The following is a 22680-nucleotide window of genomic DNA, read 5'->3' on the forward strand; positions in this document are numbered from 1 at the left end:
CTTTAGAAACATGAAATGGTTATGGAGGGTCCAGTAGAATGAAATAGGAATCAAACAGGTTCATAGGGAAAAAAAGGGTTGATAACCATTGAGTTAACCCTTTTGTTACTAACCTGGCTGAAACTGGCTTTGGCTCTGAGTACAAATGTCTTATTTTCATAAGCTTTGAATTAAAATCTTTCACCAAACCTTAGTCACAATTAATGTTCCTAACACTAGCTTAATGATAACCAAGTTATTTTACTAAATTCTTTGTTATATTTAAAATAATTGAGAGAAAAACAGAGAATCTCAAAATAAATACAGTAATGAAAGGGTTAAGGGATAACTGTAACAGAAATGGAAAGAAAAAATAAAAACAGGGTGCTAATATCTTGGGATCTTTCTTTTTAAATAAAGCAACTTTTAAAATTATCAGGAAATTTAGTGGTGTTGAATAAGAAAAGAAAAGAAAAGAAAAAAAAAACAATACACTTCTTACTTTGGATTTCTTTGCAAGTTGGACCAAGAATTTTTCATAGTTTTCAATGGCAAAAATAAGTTTTGGCATAACTTTACCCTGCTTCACAATGGAAGAGTCCTAAAAATAAATAGAAATCAATCTCAATATGGTGAAAGATGAATAGAGAATTAGATTCGGTCAATGGCTGATAGCAATGAAGAGACATACTCTCACCAGCTTCTACCTTTCCTCAGTCAACCATCAACTTAACACACCCATTTCTCCACTGCTTCAGCCAATTTTAGTTTGCTGACCTTACTCATGTCTATTTAACCAATATTGTTACATTATACTGAGGATAGGCTGAAAATCTCATAGGCTGGCCATGTTAGAGCTGTGAAATTTTGCATGCATTAATTCCAACCCTTATTAATAATTTGCACTGTTTCTTTCTGTGACTGTTGAAGACTTCAAAAGTAACAAGTTGTGACTACTCTTGAAAAGGGACAAAATTTGCCAGTGTGGTGTTATCACGTACCTACAGAAAAAGGGGTTTAGCCCCCAAGGACATTCATGCTGATACTTGCTGCATTAGAGGATGATGCTTCAGCTTTATTAAGAATGCAAAAGTGGACGCCTGAATTTAGGTGAGGAAGGGTTAGGGTCTTGAAAATGACCCAAAGCTTGGACATCCTGCACACTGAAACAAACACTGTCTTCACTGCGATGGATGAGAGGCGACTGACCATAAATCAAATCACCAAAGCTATAAGCAGATCCCATGTGAGAGTCAAGAATAGGCACAAGCATAGCTGTGTGGTAAGGAGCTTGTTTCCCAACTACATAGTTCTGGGTTCAGTCCCACTGTGTGGCACTTTGGACAAGTGCCTTCTACTATAGACTTGTGTGGTTTTGGCAAATAGAAACTGGAAGCGTTGCATGTCTGCATACATACATATCTATGAAATGAGCCCTCACTGAAATTTTTGAAGAAAAAATTCCTTAGGCGCAGGAGTGGCTGTGTGGTAAGTAGCTTGTTTACCAACCACATGGTTCCGGGTTCAGTCCCACTGCGTGGCACCTTGGACAAGTGTCTTCTACTATAGCCTCGGGCCAACCAAAGCCTTGAGTGGATTTGGTAGATGGAAACTGAAAGAAGCCCGTCGTATATATGTATATATATATGTGCGTGTGTGTCTGTGTTTGTCCCATCCAACATCATTTGACAACCGATGCTGGTGTGTTTATGTCCCCGTCACTTAGCAGTTCGGCAAAAGAGACTGATAGAATAAGTACTGGGCTTACAAAGAATAAGTCCCGGGGTTGAGTTGCTCGATTAAAGGTGGTGCTCCAGCATGGCCGCAGTCAAATGACTGAAACAAGTAAAAGAGTAAAGAGAGGTAGAGAATATTCTCTCCTCAAGAGAGTACTTCAAAGCTAAAGTAAGTAAAAAAAAAAAAAAACTACCAGATACACTATTAAAAGCTGATAATGGAATGAGAGAAGAGGATTTCCAGTTGTGCAATGAACTATCATTCTGGCAGATTAACACCTGTCTACAAGATTGAAATTCAAAATACCAGTGGTCTTGAAGAACTTGATGTAGCTTTCTTCTCTTTGCCGTTTCCTTTTCGTGTCCCTTTGACTTCTCGCTAAAAAATTAAATTTTATATGTATTTTATATTTTACAGCATGTAATTGAAAGATATATACATCATCATTTAATGTGTTTTCCATGCTGGCATGGGTTGGATGGTTTGACAGGAACTGGCAAGGCTGGAGAGCCACACCAGGTCCCAGTTGTCCGTTTTGGTTTGGTTTCTACAAAGTGAGATGCTTTTCCTAATGCCAACCACTTTATATAGTGTACTAGGTGCTTTTTATGTGGTACCAATACCAAAAGAATTACCAAGTGATAAAAATCCCTCAAGTGGGAGGTGGGGTAGTATTGAGGGGGTGTAGCTTTGTGCCAGTTGAGATATTTAAGATATACTAGGACAGATGTAGGGGTTTTACTGTTGGGTAGATACATGGATACCCCACTTGGAAAAGAAAAGAGAATAAGATAAAGAGGCCGATAATGAGATGGTAAAGATGTGTCAGGATAATCCCCTCAAGGACATTGGGGGTGGTGAGAAAAAGTGAGGGGATACAGAACAGACATCATTTATTCTGACAACTCCACTTTCAGAACATCCTCCTCCTCCGCTACTAATTACCTTTCTTAGGTAAGAAAAATTATTCACTACCTCGGGGGTGCCTCCAGGGCATCTGAGAAAATCAGTCCCCTGTGTGACCTTAGACTTCATAGCAAAGGTGCATCTTCCACACACAAACACTACTTTCTATGTTGAACCTTCTTGTTATTCCACTGCACCTCTTGGGTGTCCATTGCTTACACTGGAAGGGTTAACATAGAATGTAGTGTTTGTACGTGGAAGATACAGAGCTGCCACAAAGTCTAAGGCTACACAAGAAATTGATTTTCTCAAATACCATTGAGGCTCCTTAGAGGTAATGGATAGTTTCTGTTAATTAGAAGAGTTAATTAGCAGTGGAGGAGGATGTCCTGAAAGTGTAGTCATTAGAATAAGAATAAGATGGAGAATAGTCAAAGAACTGTTACCAAAAGGTCTCTCTCCTACTCTCCTCCACTGAAAGGCAGACTGTATGATGCCTGTGTATGTACAAAGATGCTACATGGTAGTGAGATGCGGGCCCTGAATGCAGAGGACATGTGAAGACTAGAAGCAATGAAGCTTTTATGCTCCACTGGATGTGCAATGTTAGTATGCATGCACAACACAGTGCAAATGTATTGAGAGAAAAGTTAGGAATAAGAGGAATCAGATGAAATGTGTGCAAGAATGAAGACTGCTATGGTTTGGTCATGTGATGTGTTGGGATGAGGACAGTTGCATAAAAAAGTGCTGATTGCTTGAAGTGGATGGAACTTGTAGAAGAGGAAGACACAAGACGAAGTATTCAGTGATTGATCTCTCTGCTCTGTTATACTCCATCCTTAATTCCTCTCTCATCTTTCCATCACTTGCAATGCCCTCACATATCTACCAGAGCACCTTTGAGCCACTCCTACATCTCTCACTATCACTAGCCACAGTCACCTCTACCCCGTCTCTCCTCACACTCTTATGAAACTTCCTCCTCCATCTTCCCAGCCCACTCAACCTGTTCAATACTCTGTACCACCTATATTCACCCCACCCACTGTACTTCAAAGCCATCTCCCTCAATACTACATCCCCTCCTAGTTAAGGGTTTTTTTCTCTTGCAAGTTACTTGGTGACCCCTACCAGTGCTGGTGCCATGTAAAAAACACCTAGTATACTATTTAGTGGTTGGTATTAGGAAGTGCATCCAGCCATAGAGATCATACCAAAGCCGACAACAGAGCCCAGTGAAACCCTCTGGTTGCCAGCACCAGTCAAACCACCCTGAAAATGGACATTGAATGATGATGATGATGATCTTCATATTCCTCATCGTTTAATGTCTATGTTCCAGGCTGGTTGAATGGTTTGACAGTATCTGATGGATCCAAAGAGTGCATTGTGCTGCAGTGACTGCTTTAGCATGATTTTCCATGGCTGGAGGCTCTTCTTAATGCTAATCACTTTACAGTGTCACCAACACCAATGAGCTTGCCATGCAGCTCACAAAACTATGAATACCCAAAGGGGTAGGACAGCTTTATGCTAGATGACAAGGAGTAGTATATGAGAAGGAGACAGAGCAGGTTCTTAAAGAGGGAGTTACATGGCTGCTCAGATTTAGAAGAGAGGGTTAGAAATCTTAAAAGGAGCTGCAAAGAGATAAATAGTGGTGCACTATGTTATGTGTTTGGTTGAAAGGCTCCTTTGGTCTGGTTAAAAACACAACAAACTTCTTTGTGCTGGTGTTATGAATACAGCCAGTCCATTCTGTAAAGTGGTTGGTGTTAGAAAGTGCATCCAACTGTAGAAACCAAACCAAAATGAAACTTCTAAACAAGATATGGTTCTCTGATTCTTCTACGAAAGCAGTAATGATCTGTCTATCCCATGCCAGCATAAAAAATGGATGGAGAGATGAGGAAATACATATAAATATGTGTGAGTGTGAGAACAAGAACAAGGATTGTGTAACATTGTGCAACAGAGGCAGCATATCTGTGGAAGAATGAATAAATAAAAACTAATAAAAAGCTGTTAATGGCACAATGAAATGCATCCAGTTTGTAAAAAGGCTGGTGATAAGACACAATATCTGGTACACCATCTAACATCTGTTTTCTATATTGGCATGGATTGGATGGTTTGACAAAAGTTGGCAAGCCAAAGGACTGTGCCCAGCTGTACTGTCAGCTTTGGCATGGTTTCTAAGGCTGAATGCCCTTCCTAAGCCAACCAGTGGGAATGTATTATCCATGACAAAGGGACAGAACGGTTGGTGAGACATTTGCCCAAATCCTAGATGTATGGTGCAAACGGATGTAAAACAATGATAATGATCACACACTGGTTATAAAAAGTAAGAATAAATGACATAGAAAAGTGATTTCAATGAATTCTACTGACCTGAATGTAAGTGATAAATACATAGACTTGAGGAGTTAATTGAGTTCCGATAAGTTTTACTAGTTTCTCAGCCATTTGGGTTAAATGGCCAACTTTCAAGTTGTATACCTGCAAATACTGTCAACAGAAGCAAAAAACACCATTCTTTTAGTACAATATATTATATATAATGGTCAAGAAATGATCCTTTATCATCTCCTCCATTAGATGCTGCATTTGAGAGAGATGACAAAAGACTTTCAATTAGCAATACACAATGCTAGAGAAGACCCAGCACAGCAAAACACTTTGAAATGAGGCGAGAGATTGAAACCAGAATCTAAGTGTTTGTGTGTTTGTGGCTGTAATATTTGTATATCTGGTAATGAGTAAGAGCAGTTTGCCCATAGGCAATCATTCCAACAAGCCCTTTTCCTTCCACAACCTGAAAGCTGTCCCCTCACCCCATCATTCCTAGCCCCCCTACTTGCTCTTTCTATCAAGGTCACAACTTTAGGGCAGTCGCAGTCAGGACTGGCACAATGAAAGGTTGCTCTGATGAGATTGTTGAAATGCTAGAATGGAAGCATGCAGACGTGTGCTGCCGCAAAAAGCAAGATGGAGACTAGAGCCATAGCCAGATTCCTCATAAAATCTTTGGTGTTGGTGGTGGGTTTGGGCATACTTTTAGCAGAGAAATTGATAAAGTGATTACAGTAGGTAGGAAATGCAGTAAGACACTTAGGCAGAGACTATTCTTGGAAAATACAACAGCAACCTTTATCTCTACTCCCCAAACCAGGTCTGCCAAACCATCAGAAGAATCCTTTATTCATTTTCTATATAGTTTCTGTCTTTGCAACTTTACTCACAAGGTATGGTTTGATCTGAACTTACTAAAAATGCGAAATTGCAAAAAATGACATTTGCCTAAGACACATGGCATCATCATCATCATTTAATGTCCGCTTTCCATGCTGGCATGGGTTGGACGGTTTGACTGAGGGCTGGCAAGCCAGAAAGCTGCACCAGGCTCAATCTGATCTGGCAAAGTTTCTACAGCTGGATGCCCTTCCTAATGCCAACCACTCTGAGAGTGTAGTGGGTGCTTTTACGTGCCACCAGCACGAGAGCCAGTCAGACGGTTCTGGCAACGACTGCGCTCAAAAGGTGTTTTTTACATGCCACCTGCATGGAAGCCAGTCCGGCAATGATCACGCTCAAATGATGCTTTTTACATGCCACTGATACGGGAGCCAATCTGTGGCCCTGGCAACTATCATGCTTGGATGGTGCTTTTAACATTCCACTGGCACGAGTGCCAGTCAGGTGGTACCGTCATCGGCCACGTCAGTGATTTTGATTTGATTTCACTTGTCTCAATAGGTCTTCGCAAGCAAAGTTTATTGTCCAATGAATGAGAGGTATCCATAAGTGAATGGGCTGGTTACACCCACTGGCATAGGCCACAGTTACAGTCTCACTTGGCTTGTCGGGTCTTCTGATGCACAGCATATCTCCAAAGGTCTCGATCACTAGTCATTACCTCATTAAGGTCCAATGTTTGAAGGTCATGTTTCACCACTTCATCTCAGGTCTTCCTGGATCTACCTCTTCCACAGGTTCCCTCATCTGCTAGGGTGTGACACTTTTTCACACAACTGTCCTCATTCCTTCACAACACATGACCATACCAGTGTAGTTGTCTCTCTGGCACACATCTGATGCTTCTTAAATCCAACCTTTCTCTCAGGGCGCTTACACTCTGTTGTGTATGCACACTGACATTACACATCCAGTGGAGCATGCTGGCTTCATTCCTTGCGAGCTTACGCATATCCTCAGCAGTCACGGCCCATGTTTCACTGCCATGTAGCATGGCTGTTTGTACACATGCTTCATACAGTCTACTTTTTACTGAGTGAGAGGCCCTTTGTCACCAGCAGAGCTAGGAGCTCTCTCAACTTTGCCCAGGCTATTCTTATTCTAGCAGCTACACTTTCAGAGCATCCACCCCTGCTATTGACTTGGTCACCTAGGTAATGGAAGCTATCAACTACTTGTAGTTTTTCTCCCTGGAATGTGACAGAAGCTGTTCTCTGCAAATTTTCAGTGTTTATAGCACCTGAGCATTTGCCACCCCAGTTAGCCTTCCTTTGATATTGCTGCACCTCTTATGTGTCCATAGCTTACACTGGGTACATCTTATGGAGTTTCTACCTACGCCTTTTCTACAGATCGAGCAGGGCCATCTACCTGAAGGGATTTGTGGTTTGTCTGCCTTCCTACTTATTAAGACTTTGGTTTTAGCTAGGTTGGCATATTATGCAATATAGCTAAGAATCAACCCACATTTGCTCGTGTGTGCAGTTGTGTGAAATGCACACACATTGCCTGCTTTTTACTATTCTAAATATGTTGCTCTCATTTCTATTATCATCATAGCCAATTGTCTATCTATACACACACAAGTTTATTCCATCAATATCAACTGAACTGTAATAAAGTATTGAAGTTTAATGATGCGTTCATAACTAAGTGCTTAAATATTGTGGGTATATCTTATGTTTATACATCAACTATGCAGTGTGCGCGCGTATCACACCCAATGGTTATCTCTGAAGTAATGCAAAAGTGGAACATAACTTTTTTATTAACTAACAAAGGTTGCTCAAATCACACAGGTTGGTAGGAGAAACATTTTCTACACACACACACCCTCTTCCTGTTCTTCTGCATTACAGATAAATAAGTTCCCAACAGAATCCATGTGCCATCAGTGAGATCTTGACAAAGGAGGGATGCTGGCTGTCCAACATCCACAAAAATCTACAGGTGACGATACCATTGACAAGATCAAATGTGCACAAATAAATGAAGAATATTAAAGGAGGGGAAAGCGGTAATGAAGCCGACCTTCATTACTGGTCACTGGGTGCCCATCAATTGTAATCACTGACACAAGTTACCAATTAGCAATTGGATGGATTCATGAAGTTCCAATGTGTGAGCAACTGGACTGTGGTCACCATTTCAATAAAAACAGAAAGAGCAACAGTGAATTACAAGTACATATTTACAGTTAAGTGAACTAAGCCATGAAGAATTAAGTGCCTTAGCCACACACACACACACTATGCTAGTGACAAGAGATTAACTATTTCATGTTGGTCTGTCACCATTACAACACCATCCAGCAGCTGCTATTTCTCCCATCCTAGTAAGGAGACCATCATGAACTACACACACATCAGTATAAACTTCAATAAACTGGTTTTATGTAGCAATGAATACCATATTGTCCCTTTGCTCAGCCTAACTCGGTCCCTTGAATAAATGCAAGAGAATTATAGGTTACCTTACCCATTATCCACCCCTATCATGGCCCAATCTCTTGCATAAAACCTTGGAAATTGTTTTCATTATCTGTTTCCATCTACTGCAGCCAACACCCAGGGTTATACAGAGTTAGATCTTCATGTCATAAAGATCCCTCACAACATTAATATTACGCCCCACCACACCCCATACAAAAACATATCCACAATGGCAGTTGCAATGGTGCAGATTAAGTAAGAGGCTTGTTTAACTATTCTATGGTATCTGGTTCATAGGACCGAGGTGGGATCTATTTTCTTTACTTAAACACAAGTTTGAGGCATGAATAAAAGTTAGTATATTACTGGTGAGTGATTTATTAAATATACTTTCTTGTCAGAGGGAGGTATGTCAATCCTGATAGGATTTGTAAAGGGAACTGGTTGCTTCTTTACACTTCTGGGGTGCAACTTGGGTGCAACTTGGGTGCAACACAATTTCCTTTCTTTTTGTTTCTAGAAACTACCAGTCAGGAACGAAAAGCAAGTTAAAAAATATATATAATTCTTTATTTTCTGTTTCGACAATGAAACATGATGGTATGCTGATATCCACCTAGTTCAACGCAGCAAGGCTGAATTCAAACGTTTGTAAGCTTTACAACAATTCAGCAGCAGTAGACCAGGTTAAATCCTAAGCGTCTGGGACAGGAGAATAGGCTGATCACAGGATTCAAAATATACGTCCTTTCTCTTCTATCGCCGTGTCTCAAATCCCTGACGCTATTAAGGAACGCTATAGAATTTATTCTTCAGTCTCTAGCGCATGTGCATGGGGAAACTTCCTTATGCCTTTCCAGAAGGTTCCAACCCCGCACACGCACACTGAAGAAAGACGTTCCGCATACGCACACTGAAGAATGACGTTGCGTGTGCGCACACTGGAATATGACGTCACTACAGATTTGAACCGCCAGTTGAATAAACCAAAACTAAACTCCATAAAACCATTAGACAATGGAAATGGTGGCTAAATTTATAGAGTAACAGACAACAGTTTCACAGTTTGTATCTTATCACCGAAAATGTGTCCATAACTAAGATAATTAACTCTGTAATATTGTGATGAGTCAAAAGTTTTGCAATATTTTGGTAACTTATTTGTTTTATTCATCAAGTTAAATTAAAAGCAGCCCAGAATTCAAAGTGGAGGTCATCATTTGTGGCACTGTCTGCAGCCATGTTTCTGCCAATTCTTTGATCCCACACTGATACAAGTTCTTGTCCTTCGAGGTGAAGAACTCCTTCACTTAAGCTTCTGCCTCCTCTTGGATGATGAAGTGTTGCGAGTGATAATCCAAGGGAGATCTCGTTCCACAATCCCAATATGCATAAGTAATGGCTGTGTAAAGGCCAGCTATTGGAACCTGATGCCAAACATGGACGTTTTGAACACAAGGTGATGCACTGTCTCTAGTGGAATGATGAAGGGATAATTAACTTTGAACTGGTTTCAAATGGTCGAACCATTAATGCCAACCTATACTCCGAACAGCTGGAGCAAATTTATGCCACTGTGTGATAAAAAAACCTGGTGTTGGTTAACAGAAAGGGAGCTCTTCAGTAGCAAGAGAATGCAAGACCCCATATTGCTCAAATGACTCTGGGAGCTTGAGGAAACTGAACTGATGCCACAGTCAGCATATAATCAAGACCCCCCCCCCCCCCCCCCCCCGGTTAATAACCGGTTCTGATCCATGGCTCACTTCTTGTGTCTATAGCTTTTCATCAACCAAGTGTAGGTGGAAGCTTTGCTGAAAGAGTTCTTTGCCTTGAAAGACAAGAACTGGTATCATCATGGGACCAAAACGCTCAGCTGCTTTTGTTGTAACTTGAGATGAACAAAGCAAATGAGCCACTAAAATATTTCAAAACCTTTTATTCAATACAATATCTGATAGCATTTAAATGTCAGTGCAGTGACAACTCATTACTGTAAACAACTGATTTGCTTTTAATTGGCTTGCAGTGCTAATATACAGAGATACGACTTGAGAACACATCTGACATGCCTGAATTACATAGAAACAATGTGATTCTTTTTACGGAAATAGTTTATCAGACTCATCATATGACACAGAAAACTATGAGCTACTTACATATTTAATGTATTGGCAAAATGTAGAGTAGAGGTTCGTTAATTGCTTGATAAACTGTTCACAACTGGACCAGTTTGGTATGGATGTTTGAACTAATTCATGAAATGCAGCCACAAGAGATGCCAGTCGTGTACAGACCACTGACAAGACGTCTTCATGTTGACTGGGCAATTGGCTGCTAGAATCTAGAAATAAGAGAATTAAAAGTGTGAGGAGAAATTAATGAATTTCCTGCATCAGACATATTAGAAAATGGTTAGTGTGTTCCATTAGTGTAGCTTCATTGAATAACAAGGAATCAAGAGTTTACAGTTAAACAGAATTGTTTAAAGAATAGGATTTTCATTGGTGTTTTGATGACACTTGAAACGACCAAACTATTTTAAGCATTAAGGCTTTTTTTCTCTCTTATCTCTCACTCTTTTGTTCTAAGTACCTTAAAATAATGGCCACTTGCTGAAAAAGAGTAACAAGCTTGTTATGTTTGGTTCAGGGTAGCACCAGGTATTTATGTCTACACACACGTCATTATCATTCTTTAATGTCTGTTTTCCATGGGTTTGACCAGAGCTGACAAGCTGGAGGGCTGCACCAGGTTCCAGTCTGATTTGGCTTGGTTTCCACAGCTGGATGTCCTTCCTAATACCAACCACTTTACAGTGTGCTGGGTGCTTTTAATATACCACGGGTACAAGTGCATTGGCGTGGCATTGGCACTGGATTCTTGCAAGCCAATCCTCTTCAAGGAATGTGGTTTTAAAACTTCTGCTCTGTACGATGGGTGCACTAACACGCATACACACTCACTTGTCATCATCATCATTTAATGTGCGTAGAACATGGATGTGAAATGATAAATGTGACTGTACATGTATGTGTGTTATGTATAAGAGTAGTGTGTGTGTGTGTGTGTTGTGTGTGTGTATGCTTTGTGTGTACATTGTGTAGGACGTTTAATGTACCATTCACAATAACTGGGATGAGAAGGCAGTAGAAAGAAGTAGGGGAAATGAGAGGATGATGGATAAACAGTAAGTGATGGCTGCCAATAACAAGTGGCCCAGGAGGGGAAGAAAGTAATGACTGGAAACATAGGTGAAACTGTAGAGAGGATGGGATATATACAACTCTGATATGATCCCTTGTATGCTTTGCTATGGATGGAAGAGAGATAAATGATAGAGGGATGAGTGATAGAGGTACAAGTGACCGAAGGACAAGCGATAGACGGACAAGTGAAACAATAAAACTTATTGAATCTTAACTACAGGCAACTTATGTTTCAGATTCAGGTCCATCACACACACACACACACACAAGATTAATAAAGTAATGAGCTGTGTCACCTGTAACTGTGTCCTTGCTACCATACAACTCCATTTTCATCTTCTGGAGAATCCAGTTTATTTCATCAAGACCACTTGAGACATAAGCCAAAACTAGGCTTAACACGGAATTAGAACTTTGGCTAGTAATGGCACCATAGTAGCTGTGTTCCTCAACTTCATATTCCTAAAAGGAAACAAGCCATTAACAAGTTTCTTGCAGATGACATTCAATACATCTTCACTTCCCCTGAATTATCTAAATTCCTGTAATTGTTCCAATTGAGTTATCTCCCTTAGCAAGCTTGACTATATTTCTCTGATGAGACCTAATAAGATGTAAACATGTTCATAACCACCACCACCACCACCACTAACAAAGATAAGATTTTCTCCTAAGCTTATACATTAATTTTAGGAACTTAATCCTTAATTTATTGAAATTATCTCACTTAACCTAACACTTATTGCTTGTTTTTTTTTTTGTTTTCTTTCTTTGAGGGAAATTTCATTTTAGAATTTAGTTTTGTGCAGATACCATTCACTATATTGCTCTTTATGTGTACATGTTATTGAAATAAAGATTCTAGCTATAAGGAATATTATTAAAGATTTTATCTTATTTCTTTGTGAATCATGGAATGTTGTATAAATTATTTAAATACCATATTTTCTGGCAAATAAAGCCTGCTTTTTTTCAAAAATTTCTTACCCCAAAATCATCCTGCACATTCCGTGCTGAAGGTCAAGGTCTTGGTAGACTTGAGCAAGGGACAAGTGTTAGTTTTAGTGTTATTGCTATTTTTTAGAATGATTAGCAATTTGAAAGGTATAAATTAAAAATATATCTATACACATGTAGTTATATTAAGAAATCACAGATATATTTATTCAGTACATATTAAGCAAATCTGTATCCCCAGTAGCTGTGTGCTGTTGTTTGTTTGCATGGGAGGATAGCAATTAGCATTGTGAAAACATAAAAGTGGTGATATTTGATAATATTGTAAGTAACCTAGCCAAGAAGAATAACAATCAAAGAGCATCGGTCTGAATGTTCATGGTTCCTGTACATGAAAATATGTGAGATATTCAGTTTAGGGAATTGGGGTTAGCTGCAGCTTTTTTTTTTCCTGCAGATTAGGCCTGCCACAATTGTAGTGCCCCTTATATGCCTGAAAATATGGTAGTTTCAGATTATTGTTTGATTTCTTGAAACCAGCAGGAAATAGTTTGGCTGAGCTTCTGTGTTTGTTACCAAAATGCATTAGTGTATGTTGAGTTATATTTTCGCATTAGTATAATTTACATGATTTATCTAGTTTTTTTTTTTTGTTTAATGATGAAAGAATTTCTATATAAAATAGAAAAAACAGTCGATAGTCTGAAGTATGGTAATAATCTTTTGCCATTTTGTCTACATACTCCAGCGTAAAATTTGATCTCACTCATTTTTTCTTAGTCTTCACCTGCTATAGACCTCTTGGCCAGCATTATAACCTCCTTCCCTCTCAGTACTTATCAATCAGTCACATGTTCATACCATGTCACAATTTTTTGTTATTTCATAAAACATCAGAGAAAAACTCCAAGCTTTGATTACAAATTGAAATAAAAGCTCATAGATTTCATTACTTAAACATTCACCTAATAAGTTGCAGCATTATATTACTAACATAAATACTCTTAACAAATTCATAGATTTTCAGGTGAAAACAATCTAGTCACTATTTATAAAAGACCATCTTGATGTTTGGAACTTTATAAATAGTGACCAGATTGTTCTCATTTAAAGATCCATGTGACGCCACACCAATCCTAAACAAATGTTGGGTTCTATTATCATCCAGCTCTTTCTTCACAAAAATACTAGGACCATATCCCTTCTCTTCAGGATAACCAGAAAATATTCTTGCCCTTGTCAGCTGATATCTGAATGGAGAAGAAATCTCAGACATGTTGTGCTGTCATCTTTCCATGAACCACCCAACTCCACTGCCGCCTCTCCATCATCATCATCAACATTTAACATCTGCTTTCCATGCTGGTATGAGTTGAACAGCTTGGCAGGAACTGGCAAGGCTAGGGGCCACACCAGGTCCCATTGTCTGTTTTGACTTGGTTTCTATGACTGGATCCCTTTCTAATACTAACCACTCTACAGAGTGTACTTGGGACTTTTCATGTGGCACCAGCACCCACATCAATACTTTTTATGTGGCACCTTAGTTTTAGGATGTCAATTCTGTTGTGGTGGGCAGTCCTTCTTCAGTACAGCAATGCACCACATATCGTGGTCCTCTACCATCTTTGTAAGGTTCAGCATTTTGAAATCAGTCTTCAACTGCAATGAAAATTTCACTGACCACTACTAATGTCACACAGTTATTGCTAATCTCAGTCTAGAAGAATTTGGCTATGGAGACTCTCCATCCTTCATGGATTTTCTCTCAACTTATATTTGGCTCAATCTCTATACACACAAACACATGTTTATGTCAAATTCTATCACCTTCAACCATTTTCTATTTCACTATTACATACATGCTCTCTCTCGCATTACAATTCCTCACTTCTCTTCAGAATCTATCCATTCACTCTTCTTTCCCTTCAATCCCATTAATTTTTCCTGTCTTGGCTTCATTCTGCTACACTCTTTCAAACATACTGTTCCTGTTAAACTGAGCAGAGTTACACAAGAATTTCTATGCTAACCATACCTTGTCAATGTCTCCAAGCTTACTATGGAGGTCTCTTGATATTTTCTTTAACATTCCAACAGGGTTCCGTACATCCTTTGACATTTTCAATAACAGACCAAGGACTTTAGAAATTACGTTCATATCTGCATCTAGGAAACATAAACAGAGCAACAAAAAAAAAAGTGATAACTGAAGAAATTCACAAGAAAAAGCTATTATATTGCAATTAAAATGGGAAGATTATCAATCCATGAATGTCTTTGAGCAGACCTATAATTAAAGATGTGATTTTGGAAGGGATTTGATTGCTATTTCTAACAGGTTGAATAGCTATATAAAGGTCCTTTTGTGCATCAACAAACAACATCTTGTGTTTGTTTTTGTGTGTGTATAAACATCAATATTGAGAGAAAGCTCAAACTATTACAGCAATAATATGAAGATGATATGTAAATTATCATCATTTAACGTCTGTTTTCCATGCTGGCATGGATTGGACACTTTGACAGGAACTGGCAAGGTCAGGAGCCACACCAGGCTACAGTTGTCTGGTTTGGTTTGGTTTCTACAGCTGAATGCCCTTTCTCCTGTTGACCACTTTACAGAGTGTATAAGATGCTCTTTATGTGGCACCAACAAGGTCACCAAGCAACTTACAAAACAAAAACCCCTCAGCTGGAAGCTGATAGAGAGACAGAGATAGTTGAGTTAGAGAATAAGATGGCTTAGGGCATTGGATTATAAAAACACCCCTATTCTCATATGCAATAATCTTACATTCACACACACATTAAAAAATAAAGTAGAAATGGTGTGGATGGTAGAGAGCTGAAAGGTGTTACTTTAGTCTTTCTTTCACAGCTCTCAGTTGAATTCCTAACCTTTTTGAGATTAACTTTGCATTTTATTCATTAATGTGGAAAGACAATAAGATAATTATCTCTAACATACTAGAGACCAATCAACTAGCTGTACTCCTTTAGAGGACAAAAAACAAGAAGCAACCCAGTCCCAATCTCTCTAATCCTAAACCGTCTACAAAAATATGCCCAGAATGAAAGGTACATGCAACACACAGACCCCCGACACATGTGAGAGGATAATAACTCCAAACAGGAACTGAGCTGGACTATAATACCAACCCAGACCAGTATACAAAGCAGACACATGATGATGATGATGATGATGATGACTGCCATATATAAATTTATATAACTTGCTATAATTTAGCAGAACTCTGTGAGATGACAGACCCTCTCTGTGATCTGCTTAACAAACTAGAAATAGCAGCCAAATCTACCTTAAACTACATTGTTTAAAAGGACACATTCGATAATGTAGTTCAAGGTAGACATTGCTTAAAAGGAAAAGTATTTGAGATGGTCATGGTTAGAATGCTTTTAAATATAGGTTAGGGTTGATTTAGGGTTTTAAAGTAGGTTGGCTCAGTTAGGATCAATTTTGAATTTTAAATATAGGCCTGTGCAGTCAGAGTTGTTTGTTTTAAATATATGTCTGCTGAGTTAAGATTGATTTTGAGTTCAACAAACAGATAAACTGTGATCAGATCAAGAAATGATTATGTCCTTACCAATAGCATCTGATCTGGCAACTTCATCAATCCAGTGTAATATCTCTTCATAAACCTGACCTGGATTTAGGTGTTCACATAAAACGCCAAGAATTTCTAGCAAACTGTTTAGTTCAACAATGGTCTTAGTTTCTTTGTCAGAAGAAAGAATATTCACAGCCAGTCTCTACAGAAACAACAACAAGGTTAAAGTTAGCAATTGTCATAGATTTATAAAAGACTTTCTTTGTCTTCGTTTTTTTAAAAAATTCTTTTAAAGGAAGGTTCTTTAAGACATCATATAGCTGAAAGAATACGATTATAGATCAGCTCTTGAGTTGAAATCTGCTACTGGAATTTCGTTTTTATGAAAAACACTATTCTACCCCTCTCTCTCTTTTGGAGAGGCACAAGCACCTACACGCACATATACACACACGGCAGTAACTTCCGCCTGCCGAATTCAATCACAAAGCTTCGGTCGGCTTGGGGCTATGTTTTAGTTAATCTAGTAGGTGGAATTAGGTAACAGACAATCTGGAAATTGTTACCTCTAAGACTACTGATTCAAATAAGACTTTGATTGTGGCAGAGAAACATTGGAAGTGGGAGACATTCTGAAGATTTTGTTTTCAGGCTTTTATTTATTTGTTAATAAATTAACAAGATACATAGCTGATTGTTTCACATCCAGTGCAACAGACTTTGAGCTATCAACTCTAATCACCATACACTTTACCTAAACAATTGAAGATTAGATCAGTTTCTTCTTTGAGCAGCCATTTCTCTCCGCTGTTGTTTTTGCAAACATTTTTCTTCAACACAATTGCATCGATATCCAAGTGCTGCTTCAGTGGATGAAGTGTATGAACAACAATATCTATTTTACTGGAACTAGTACCCTCTCTTATCTGTCTGTCACCATCTTCCCTTGGTCAAGTCACATATCCCATTAACATTGTGGTTTTTGTGCCATCAATGTCCTTCAAGGCCAACAATACCCGGAGTATCCACTCCTCATCCTCTCATTAACACAGTGGTCATTCAGACTTACATCTACATCCACTGTTGAAAAAAAAGAAGCAATGCAAAGACAGCCTAAGCATTTTCAAGTGAAGTCTTTTGAAGAGCAAAAGATGCTAGTGACTGTCAGTTGATTCCATATGACCCTTGGAAGGATGAGAAACAAAGGTGATTTCAGTGGGACTTGAACCCGAGAATGTAAAAGGCTGAAAGTAAAAGTGCAAAACATTTTTGTGTAACACTCTACAATGATTCTGACAATTACTGATCTGTTTCTATAGAAACAGAAGCAATATCCAACTGTCTGAGATTGTGACTTGCATCAGTAACAACACTGTAAACCATTTCAAATTCAATGGTTTTTTTTCAAGCAGAGTTTGGACTTGCCATGTTAAAATATTCTCAAAAAAAAACGTTCTTATATGTAAACATGTGCATGTTCTGCATACGCTAAGAAATGATCACAAGCAAAAATTTTATAACTAGACTTATTAGCTTCCACCGTATATTGACTACAGAAAAATAGTCTAATATTAGGGCGTATAAACTCCCCAATGGGAAAAAATGGACATTAGCATGTGTTGGGGTTTATATGTCCTAATATCAGACTATTTTTCTATCATCAATATATGGTGGAAGCTAATAATTATATTTACAAAATGTTCACTTGTCATTATTTCTTAATATATGCAGAATATGCACAGGTTTACCACAATGAAATCATAGTTTTTAAATTCAATGGAAAAAATGGACGGGTATGTTGGTGTAATCAGTCAGCACTCTTATTGTGAAAGTAAGAGGTGGGGGTCACCCATGCCAGCATGGAAGGCAGATGTTAAACGATAATGATGATGATGACTAATGCCCATTTTTTTCTGTTGGGAGTTTATAGCCCTTATATTAAACTACTTTCTATAGTCAACATATGGTGAAATCTTATTTCTTAGTATCTGCCATGCAGGACTGGTTATGCTGACAAATTTGGGGCAGTATTTCTTACTACTACTCTGATTATCCAAGTAATAATTCCTGTAACAGTACCAACTAACTATATTTAATGTGGACATTTACTGTAGGGAAGTACTTTTCTAAGGATCAGGGGTTTTGGTACCCATATTTGCTTGAACTTTTGTGAGCAAAATGAGAGATATTTTTTCATATTACGGGGGCATGGACTCCAAAAGCATGTTGCTACACCCAGCATTTGTTGGTGACTCCCTACTACTTCCAGCAGATGACAACTTTGACCACTCAGGCAACAACCCTCAAACCCATGGTTATCTATTATGTATTATATATAAATGAAGATTACATTAATTAGAAAAGTTACTTGCTGCAGACTGTATCCACTGTTCACCAGTAAAGAGATAGGAATAAATGTTATGGTTTTGTGGCTAAGAATTTAATGGCTACTTATTCATGTTGTGAGAGGCAGGAAAATTATATGTTCATGGTGGATGTGCAATTTCCACCCAGGGGCCCAACAGCAACCAAGGGTAAGGTATTGCTAGTGAAGGTTTTACAAGGTCAGAGTGTAAATCCCACTGCAACCTCTTTAAGTTGCCTTTTTTATGAGACACAAAGGAAATGTTGACATGTAGGTCTGAACACAGCACTAGAGTAACAGAAAATGAAATGCTGCCCGACCTAGGAATCAAACCCATGATCTGGTGATTGTGAGTGCAAAAACCTAACCACTAGGCTATGTACCTTCACATATAAATTGTTTATTTTTTCTAAAAAAGCAAAAACAAAAAGATTAAAGAGAAGACAGACAAACCAAAATATTTGGTCACCAACCTGAATGAGTTTTGTATGTTTTTCTAAAATGCTTTGCTTGTCAGACATTTGGGAATTTGAGGTATCTGTGGCCTCATTGACTTTTACTGCAAAGAAATGACGAGAGAAATAGTAAGAGAAAAACCAATTAGTTTAAGAAGGGATGAGAAATGCATCGATTATGTTCTCTTCAAAGTTGTTTAGAATCTATACTTTGTAACCATAAATGCCTATTGGCCGGATGAGTGTTCACACCAGTTTTGTTTTCTCTTGCAACACTTTTGCTACTCCAGATGTTATTAGCTTTTCCACGAACGTTTTTTCCATGGCTGGCTGTGTCCTAATTTCCTTCTTACATGTGTCTTCGTTAGAAATTTGGGCTCCAAGATACTTGTACAATTCAACCTGTTCAAGACTCTCACTGCCCAGCTGGGTGTTAACATTCACTTTCTCTTTTCCTACTACCATAGGGTCACCAGTAGAACAGACCCTATGAAAGCCATACTGATGGTCACATACAGAGAAGATAACAAGCAACTTTAGATTTCCAATTAACAATAGTTCAAAATAAGCAGTTACTTACACAACTGAGTAAACCACACTTTATGAGTGTCTGGGGATGTAGAGTCAAACAGAAGCTGTACAACAGCACTTAAAATCTCTAAGCAGAGAGTAGATTCGGTCTTTTTGTTCTTTTTATCACTGGTGGGACCAACTCTTTGGTAATGTTTCAGACAGAGTCTATTAAAGAGATGATTAATTAAAAGTTAAATGTTTCAACAATCAGATTTAACATGTTCAGGTACACTTGGATATGGAAAGATCTACATTGCAAAAACAAATCTTGAGAGAAAAACTCTCTTTACAGACGGTATGCATAAAAACGTGGCCCAAAGGACCATAGGATATAGGCATTTCTGCATCGTTACACATCATCATCATCATCTACGGATACTGAGTTATTGTTCATAACCACTAAGAACAGCTTGTTCTTGTAATGGTAAGTGGTACATATGTTGATGTGTGCAAAGCTTTGACAAGTTGGAATTAATAACTTAGTGGAGCACTAAGCAGTGATTAATGAAATATAGGTGTCTGCAATAATATCTAACATGTTTGCATACAATCAGACATGACAAAGCTTTGCAGACATCAGAAACTGAACCACATGCTGTTCTAATATAAGAATTTGTTCTTAGTAACTATGAAAGGAAGCTCAGAATTCACGGCTGACAATGCAAAACAACACAGATATGGATCCTCTGTCTGATGACATCAGTCATAGCCCAGTGGTGTGATTTCACACTTACTGTCTATAAAAGGAGAATTTTTTTCTTTTGAGACAAATACTGAAGCATATGTCATTCCGTGCCAGAGTACACAAACATATTAAATATGATTGTACATGTCTATATTTCATTCAACACTGCTTAGTGTTAATTAAAGGCTGTGTATCTTAAAGCAGAAAATGGAAGAAGTGCTGGATAGGTCTTTTTCTAAAGAATTTTGTGTAACAAGAATGTTTCCTATTTCTCTTATGTGGCTTTTTATGTATAGTTTTATACTTAACACTAGCTTGGTATGGATTAGAACTGGTTGTGTATTAAATTCTCTCACAAAATCAGATCTCAGCTGCTTGTACAATAATTCATCTAACCAGCTAGCCATTGTGCTAATGGCTGCAACTTGTTATTTCAAATAATAGTTAAGTCATCATCAATATTTTTACACAATTTCACAAGAATGTTGCAAAACAAATACATAAACAATGTCAGCCTCAGCCAGGTTAGCAAGATGCATTTAACTGGCAAAAGATGACAATCCCCAAAACGTATTTTTTTATAGTGAAGCCCTCTTTAACCGGTCACTCATCAGACCATAAAATGTGGTCATCCTCATAATTTCATGTCTGCTTTCCATACTGGCACAAGCTGGACATTTAACATTAAATGACCAATAAAGGTGGCAAGCTGACAGAATTGTTAACATGCCAGGCAAAATGCTTTGTGGCATTTCATCTATGTTCTGAGTTCAAATACCACTGGCATCAACTTTGCCTTCCATCCCTTCAAGGTCAATGAAATAAGTATCAGTTGCGTACTGAGTCCGATGTAATCGACTTGCCCACCCTCCCTTGAACTTACTGGGCTTGTGCCAAAATTTGAAATCAATATTAAATCATCAATATAAAGCAGTTAAAAACAAAAAGTTGCTTAGGACGGGTTTCAGTGTCACCATGGCAATAAGAATTTCCTTCTTAAAACTTCAATAGACATATGTAAGTTTCTGAATTGTCAAAAGTGAAGCAAGTTCTGGTTACCACATTACTGGGTTCTGGTCATCTTTCGAATAATTAGTAAAAATAGTTTTAAAAAACCCCCACAAAAAAAAACATCTGACTTCCTTGGGACATTGGATATTAAGAGAAATAAAAGAAAAATAGATCAAAATAGATCACATAACAGGAACATGTAGTCTAACAGCTGTCAGTGGTAGAGAATATTGTGTTATTGAGATGAAGTGTCAAGTCTGGAGATTCTATAGATCAAAATAGGAAAGGAAGAGATGTTGCAAAACCAACAACAATAAACAACATACCTTCCAAGACGGCATGAAAGTAAAATTAATTTGTCTTTATCCAGCTGTTCTTTGTCATCACGGAAACCATGGTCTCTTAATAAATGAATTTTCTGCAAGCCAACACTAAGTATATGTTGCACAAAATCTTTATTTTCTTTCAAACTTTTCAATGATAGCGAAGAATCTGAACTGGAATCCCTGCAAAAAAGTATTTATCATCATCATTCACTGATAATAAAATAGTTTTTGCGTGCAATTCACTCTGTGAAGCAGAGGATATTACTAAAAGAGCTTTTGACACAAGAAAAAATTAGGTTTCTGTTTTTATTTTTTCCTCCAATCAGCCATGTAAAAAAAAAAAAAACCTTATAAATACTTCATATTCTCTCCTGCCAACTGAAAATGTACAGAATAACACATTTCACATTTGGAAAATAAGCAAAATAAAAGACAATTGCAATGCAAAATATTAACAACGGCCGAGACTCAAAAACAAACATTTTAACATTAAGTTTGAATATCTTTGAATAGAAACGTTGCCATAGAGACATGTGTAGAGATTATGTTTGCAAATGTGCTTTCGAATAATAAAACACTCGATAAGGAACATTTTGCTGAAAGAACAAATGCTTAGCAACATTTTGACCTTAAGACAGTCTGTGATAATCCAACACAATTCACAATTTAGTTGTTCTTTGCTAAGGCAACAGGGATTTTTCTTGTTCCATCCAAAGACTTGGATTCAGCCCTGAAATACATTTTAAATGAAACCTCATTTATTAGAAGGAGGAAGGAAGATGGCACTGTTTGTGTCATTGTTAAACACAAACAACGAGGTCAAAGGGCAAGACCAAACTGTGATGGGTTGTCAGTCCAGAAGCTGATCCTGCAATATCTGGGAATATAAGAGTCACTGTCAGGGACATTGGTGATATTGTTGACCCTTGGCTAGTTCTTAGCTTCATGGAACAATATGGGTTGATGGTCATTACACATCTAACTTGTAGTTGAGTGGGGGTTACTATAGATATATTTTGAAAGACCACAAAACAGTCCCAGAGATGTAATCTATTGCGGATGCTGAAAGATCTTAAAACTCAGCATTTGTTGTACTGTAATAGTGAAAGACAGTTGGGAGCATTTCACTTAGTATGCCAAAAACAACAAAAGCAACAAGAACAAATCCTGGAGGTTGCCAGTCCCAAAACAACACTTGGCACAACTGAG

General features: G+C 38.1%; 1 protein-coding gene across 1 annotated transcript in view; it reads right to left on the reverse strand.

Annotated features, from left to right (window-relative positions):
- Window positions 1-22680, reverse strand: part of LOC115231813 (Fanconi anemia group I protein) — a 93649-nt gene that overhangs the window by 5038 nt on the left and 65931 nt on the right. The window contains exons 22-31 of the mRNA XM_029801749.2: window positions 21472-21651; window positions 19457-19614; window positions 18895-18980; window positions 16093-16258; window positions 14520-14650; window positions 11821-11986; window positions 10475-10659; window positions 5020-5136; window positions 2023-2094; window positions 482-580 (exon numbers count right to left, since the gene is read on the reverse strand). Of these exons, the coding sequence (XP_029657609.1) occupies window positions 482-580; window positions 2023-2094; window positions 5020-5136; window positions 10475-10659; window positions 11821-11986; window positions 14520-14650; window positions 16093-16258; window positions 18895-18980; window positions 19457-19614; window positions 21472-21651 (1360 nt within the window). The remainder of the gene's footprint in view (window positions 1-481; window positions 581-2022; window positions 2095-5019; window positions 5137-10474; window positions 10660-11820; window positions 11987-14519; window positions 14651-16092; window positions 16259-18894; window positions 18981-19456; window positions 19615-21471; window positions 21652-22680) is intronic.

This window comes from Octopus sinensis, linkage group LG2 (assembly GCF_006345805.1).
Source record: "Octopus sinensis linkage group LG2, ASM634580v1, whole genome shotgun sequence".
NCBI lineage: Eukaryota > Metazoa > Mollusca > Cephalopoda > Octopoda > Octopodidae > Octopus > Octopus sinensis.